The sequence below is a fragment of the Eriocheir sinensis genome, chromosome 62 (assembly GCF_024679095.1).
Source record: "Eriocheir sinensis breed Jianghai 21 chromosome 62, ASM2467909v1, whole genome shotgun sequence".
Lineage (NCBI taxonomy): Eukaryota > Metazoa > Arthropoda > Malacostraca > Decapoda > Varunidae > Eriocheir > Eriocheir sinensis.
In genome coordinates, this window is record NC_066570.1 from 8,248,415 (window position 1) to 8,255,139 (window position 6,725).

At 50.8% G+C, this 6,725-nt stretch overlaps 1 protein-coding gene across 1 annotated transcript in view; it reads left to right on the forward strand.

Annotated features, from left to right (window-relative positions):
- Positions 1–5,512, forward strand: part of LOC126986562 (uncharacterized PE-PGRS family protein PE_PGRS46-like) — a 23,840-nt gene extending 18,328 nt beyond the window's left edge. Inside the window, exons 4-8 of the mRNA XM_050842829.1 lie at positions 1–1,943; positions 2,001–2,075; positions 2,574–3,527; positions 3,939–4,418; positions 5,412–5,512. The exon at positions 1–1,943 is cut by the window's left edge and continues 42 nt beyond it. Coding sequence (XP_050698786.1) covers positions 1–1,943; positions 2,001–2,075; positions 2,574–3,527; positions 3,939–4,418; positions 5,412–5,512 — 3,553 coding nt within the window. The remainder of the gene's footprint in view (positions 1,944–2,000; positions 2,076–2,573; positions 3,528–3,938; positions 4,419–5,411) is intronic.
- The last annotated feature ends 1,213 nt before the right edge of the window (positions 5,513–6,725 follow it).

Sequence of the window (6,725 nt, forward strand, 5' to 3'; positions counted from 1 at the left end):
AACGAGTGGAAGTAGCAAGACGGGAGGAAGCTACTTCATGGCGCTCCCTCGGGGTGCTCAACAGCATGTAGAGTATAATTTGGGAGGAGAAAACGGCTACAAGATATCTGTGAAATACACACATAGCCTTCCAAACCAAGAATCTCCAGATCAAGCATATGGAAACGAACTTCGAACAGGAGAGTTAACTGGGGTTGGAGGAGTTTCAGTGTCCAAAGAGAAAGAAGCCAGGGGCTCTGGAAGTGAAGCAAATCTCAGTTCAGACCTGGGAGAAGGAAATTTTGCATCTGGTGGAGGCGTTTTGCATTCCAGGTTTGATCATGATGTAATAATAAACTCTGGAACTGGTGATGGGGATACAGTAGCTTCTGGATTTGAAACTGGAGAAGAAAGCTTAAGGGATGTTCCTGAAATAACAATAAGTTCTGGACATGGTCCTAGAGAAACAGAAGGTTCTGGAGATATTGCTGGAATAAAAGAAAGTTCTGGATTTGGCCCCGCAGTGGTATTAAGCTCAGGATTTGGTTCTGGAGTGGAAGCGAATTTTGGATCTGGATCAGAGAGTGGAAGTTCCAGCAGAATAAATAGTTTTGGAAATGCCAATGGCGAAGGCTTTTTATCTGCTGGTGAAATAGCAGAAAGTTCCGGATTTGCCTCAACAAAAGGAAGAACTACTGACTCTGTTGCTGCAGGAAGTGGCTTTGGATCTGGTAAAGACGGTGGGTCAGGAAATAGCTTTGGAACAGGTGGAACCGGTGAGTCAGTGACTGGCTTTGTCTCTAGCGGCGCCAGTGGGTCACAAATTGGCTTTGAATCTGGTGGAGCTGGTGGGTTAAGCAATAGTGGCGCTGGTGAGTCAGGGACCAGTTTTGGATTTGGTGGAGCCATTGGAGTGGGGACTGGCTTTGAATCTGGTGGAGTTAGTGTGTCAGGGACTGGCCTTGGATCAGGTGGAACCGGTGGGTCAGAGATTGCCCTTGGATCTGGTGGAGCCGGTGGATCAGGGACTACCTTTGCATCCATAGGAACTGGTGAGTCAGGGACTGGGTTTGGATTTGTAGGAACTGGTGCTTCAGGGACTGACTTTGGATCTGTAGGAACTGGTGGGACAGGGACTGGGTTTGTATCTGTAGGAACTGGTGGATCAGAGACTGGATTTGGATCTGGTGGAGCCGGTGGATCAGGGACTACCTTTGCATCCATAGGAACTGGTGAGTCAGGGACTGGGTTTGGATTTGTAGGAACTGGTGCTTCAGGGACTGGCTTTGGATCTGTAGGAACTGGTGGGACAGGGACTGGGTTTGTATCTGTAGGAACTGGTGGATCAGAGACTGGATTTGGATCTGGTGGAGCCGGTACGTCAGGGACTGGCTTTGGATTTGTAGTAACTGGTGGGTCAGGGACTGGGAGTGGGTCTGTATCTAGTGGAGCCGGCACGTCAGGGACTGGCTTTGGATCTGGTGCCACCGGTGGGTCAGGGACTGCCTTTGTCTCTAGCAGTGCCAGTGGCTCAGGGACTGACTTTGGACCTAATGAAATTGGTGGGTCAGGGACTGGGTTTGAATCTGGTGGAGCCGGTGGGTTTGGGACTGGTTTTACTTTCAGTACCGGTGGACCAGAAGTTAGTCTTGGGGTTGTTAGCACCGAAGGATTGGGAGGTGGTCTAGCTACAGGTGGCGCCAATGGACTGAGAAATATCATATCTGTTGGCAACACTGGTGAACAAGGGGGTGGTTTGAGTACAGGCACCATTGATAGACAGGGATTCAGTTTCGGCACAAGCATTGGTTCGGGAGGTGGCTTGGCCACCGGTGATCTGGGACTCAGCTTGGGCAGCACTGGTGGATTGGGAGGCGGCTTGGGCACAGGGGGCACCGGTGGACTGGGACTCAGCTTGGGCAGCACTGGTGGATTGGGAGGCGGCTTGGGCACAGGGGGCACCGGTGGACTGGGACTCAGCTTGGGCAGCACTGGTGGATTGGGAGGCGGCTTGGGCACAGGGGGCACCGGTGGACTGGGACTCAGCTTGGGCAGCACTGGTGGATTGGGAGGCGGCTTGGGCACAGGGGGCACCGGTGGACTGGGACTCAGCTTGGGCAGCAGTGGTGGATTGGGAGGCGGCTTGGCCACAGGGGCCACAGGGGGCACCGGTGGACTGGGACTCAGCTTAGGTAACACTGGTGGATTGGGAGGCGGCTTGGGCACAGGGGCCACAGGGGGCACCGGTGGACTGGGACTTAGCTTAGGTAACACTGGTGGATTGGGAGGCGGCTTGGCCACAGGGGGCACAGGGGGCACTGGTGGACTGGGACTCAGCTTAGGTAACACTGGTGGATTGGGAGGCGGCTTGGGCACAGGGGGCACAGGGGGCACCGGTGGACTGGGACTCAGCTTAGGTAACACTGGTGGATTGGGAGGCGCCTTGGCCACAGGGGCCACCGGTGGGCTGGGACTCAGCTTAGGTAACACTGGTGGATTGGGAGGCGGCTTGGGCACAGGGGCCACAGGGGGCACCGGTGGACTGGGACTCAGCTTAGGTAACACTGGTGGATTGGGAGGCGGCTTGGGCACAGGGGGCACCGGTGGACTGGGACTCAGCTCGGGCAGTATTGGTGGCTTTGGAGGTGGCATTGCCACAGGTGGGCCCGGAGGACTGGGATTCAGCTTCGGCAGTACTGGTGGACTGGGAGGTGGCTTGTTTACAGGAGGACCAGTGGACTTTGTCAGCTTAGGTGGCACTGGTGGATTGGGAGGTGGATTGGTTACAAGTGGACCAGTGAACGTTTTCAGCTTAGGTGGCACTGGTGGATTGGGAAGTGGCTTGTCCACAGGGGGTACAGGTGGACTGGGATTCAGCTTGGGCAGTACTGGTGGACTGGGAGGTGGTTCGGTTACAGGAGGCACTGGTGGACTTGGAGGTAACTTAGCTGTAGGCACCGGTGGACTGGGAGGTGGATTGGCCACAGGAGGCTTGGCTACAAGCGGCTTGACCACAGGTGGCACCGGTGGACTGGGATTCAGCATAGGCAACGCTGGTGGCTTTGGAGGTGGCATTGGTACAGGTAGCCCCAGTGGACTGGGATTCAGCATAGGCAACGCTGGTGGCTTTGGAGGTGGCTTGGGCACAGGTAGCCCCAGTGGACTGGGATTCAGCATAGGCAACACTGGTGGACTGGGAGGTGGCTTGGGCATAGGTAGCCCCAGTGGACTGGGATTCAGCATAGGCAACACTGGTGGACTGGGAGGTGGCTTGGGCACAGGTAGCCCCAGTGGACTGGGATTCAGCATAGGCAACACTGGTGGACTGGGAGGTGGTTTGGGCACAGGTGGCACCGGTGGACTGGGACTCAGTTTAGGCAGCACTGGTGGACTGGGAGGTGGTTTGGGCACAGGTGGCACCGGTGGACTGGGACTCAGTTTAGGCAGCACTGGTGGCACCGGTGGTCTGGGACTCAGCTTGGGTGGCCCCTTTGGACTGGGATTTAATTTAGGTGGATTAGGAGGAAGCCTGTTCTTTGGCAGATCCGGTAAATTAGAAGGTGGTTTCGACACAGACAGTGCCAGTGGACTGGAGGGTAACTTGGACACAGGCAGTACTGGAACAATTCGAGATGGTTTAGACACAGGTAGTACCAGAGGACAGGGAGGTGTGTTTACCTCCGTCACTGCCGATGGCTTGGACACTGGCAGTGCCATTGGAGTAGGTAGTGGATTTATCACAGGTGGTGCTGGTGAACTGGGTGGTGAGTTTGTCACAGGCGGAGCCGGTGGATTCCACGGAAGTTTTGACTCGGGAAGTACCGGTGAACAGGGAGGTGGCTTTGATAAAGGCAGTGACGGTGGACTGAGAGGTGGGTTTATCACTGGTAATGCTGGTGGACTGAGAGATGGCTTGAGCACAGACACGGCCAATGTATTTGGTGATACCTCGGCCACAGGTGGTGGTGGTAGACTTAATGAGGGCTTCCCAAGTGGGGGTGACGGTGATTTTGGTGGTGGTTTTATCAGTAGTAGTGGCGGTGGATTTAGTGATGGCTTGATCAGTAGCATTGGCGGTGGATTCGGTGATGGTTTGGACAGCAGCAGTGGCGGTGGACTCGGTGATGGCCTGGCCAGCAGCGGTGGCGGTGGATTCGGTGATGGCTTTATCAGTAGCAGTGGCGGTGGATTTGGTGATGGCTTGATCAGTAGCATTGGCGGTGGATTCGGTGATGGTTTGGCCAGCAGCGGTGGCGGTGGATTCGGTGATGGCTTTATCAGTAGCAGTGGCGGTGGATTTGGTGATGGGTTGGCCAGCAGCGGTAACAGTGGATTTGGTGACGATTCGGGCACTGGCGGTGGATATGGGGATAGTTTTGACAGTGGAGGCGCCCATGGATTTGGTAGTGGGTTGATCAGTGAGGGAGGCCGTGGCTCTAGTAATAGCTTGATCGATGGGGGTCCTAATGAATCAGGAGGGTTAGTCACAGGCAGTGCTGGTAAATCAAAAACTGACGTCAACGAGAATGTATTTGGAGAAGGATTCAGTGTTACAAGATTACCTGTTGAAATAGTGGATGGAATTAGTATAAGTCGTAATCGTGGTCATCGACAAGGTCGTCATCGTGTTACTGATGGTGGACGGAGATCTTATGGTGGTGACGGAAGGCATTCCATATATAAATCCGTGAGTGGCCGGAATCGTGGTGTTGAAAGAGGCCATGGTAACAGGAGACCTGCTATATTCAATTCAGCAAGAGGTAGAGGCCGTGATGGACGAGATGGAGATAGGAGATTTACTATTTTCAATGTAGAAAATAGTGAAGGTCGTGGTGGTAGAGGTGGTGGAGGCAGAAGGCTTACCGTTTCCAGCGCAGAATATAACAGAGGTCATAGCGGTAGTGAAGGTGATGGAAATAGAAAGGTTACCATTATCAAAGCTGAAAGGGGCCGAAGCCGCGTTCATGAAGGTGATGGAAATAGAAAGGTTACCATTAACAATGCTGGAAGGGGCCGAAGCCGCGCTCATGAAGGTGATGGAAATAGAAAGGTTACCATTATCAATGCTGGAAGGGGCCAAAGCCGCGCTCATGAAGGTGATGGAAATAGAAAGGTTACCATTATCAATGCTGGAAGGGGCCAAAGCCGCGCTCATGAAGGTGATGGAAATAGAAAGGTTACTATTATCAATGCTGGAAGGGGCCAAAGCCGCGCTCATGAAGGTGATGGAAATAGAAAGGTTACCATTAACAAAGCTGGAAGAGGCCGAAGCCGCGCTCATGAAGATGCCACTACGGTGACCGGCACTCGCTCTTCATTCAACCTGCCCTCACGAAGCTATAGTGGGGCTCGTACGCAGGGGTATAGTAAGGCTGCAGGTTCCAGCAATGAGCCGGGTGACGAGAATTCCTCAGGTCCTGTGTCATTAAAAGTCCTGCAACAAGTGACGGGAACCTCAGCAGGCGATTTGGAAGTGTACCCTGTCACTGCTGAGGTGCAGTTTAACCTGACCTCCGAAGGTAGTGCGAGGTGAAACAGCACTACCACTCCTAGTTTAGTACTTCTTTCTTCTTCATTTATATGCATTTTTTATATCACAATATTAGTACATAATTATGTTTTCTGTGTTATGTGTCTAGGCCAATGGGCCACATCTATTCTGTCCCGCCAGTGGTATTGGCGGTTCTGAAATGTTTTTTGTATTTAATTTTTTTGATAAAAAATATAACTGATGAATATTTGTTTTAAAACCTATGTCAACTTTTTTGTAAAGAACCAAATATATTATTTCTTTATTGCAACTTCGAGGAACCCCTACTTGACGCACGATGCTTTAGGAAGTGCTCTAGGAAAGTACTACTAGGGTACTGCGAATAAGGAAGAACTTTTCGTTTCCTGCCAACTCCACCTGATTTCCTATTTGATTGAAACTGACAAACATTCAGATATTTTCAACCGTAAATAGTATCAATAAGGCTGCGTCTGCCAGCAAAAAAATTGTAGAGTATAATTACTCATTTTATAAAATATTCCTTGGTGGATGACTGATGCTAGTTCGACATAAATTATTAACTAAAAATTCAACAGAGCTTCAGAGTTAACATATAAAAGATTAAATTTGTCCACCAGAGTGAAACACGTGCAGTTCTGAATATTTATTGTAGGAACCGCAGCAGTAGTAGTAGTAGTAGTACCACTCGCGAACGCAGATGTAGCACCTGCGCATTGTTAGTTCATGATTGCGTGAAGATCAACTTTATGTTTTCAGTGATATATGTGAATGTTTGTATATACAAAAAACCTTCAAGCCCTCTCATATGATCCGCAAACATGCCGATTTGCAGCGATAATCTACCATACAAGCACACGAAAGAACAGCTTGTATATTAAACAGTATAGTCTGATCATACTCGAACGATCTACTATAGCCTTTCAGATACCCATATTTCATCTCATTCAGGTACATAAAGTGATATCTGGCTCTGCAAGTGTCTATACATAATACCCAGGGAGCCAAGTGAAAAATCTGTCCCGGTGTGCTGTAAAACGTTGGCCTATAAAAACCCACTCTACATATACCTAGGATCATGATCTAGAGGGCCGACCTTCTGAAAAAGTTGCTGGAAATTTTTACCAGCCCAAAAACAAAAACAAAAATCGAGAATTCCAGCCACACCGGCACTAACTCGAACCTTAGTAGTGATGTTCTCTGCAGTGATGATTCAGAGCATGTATTTCTAACTTTT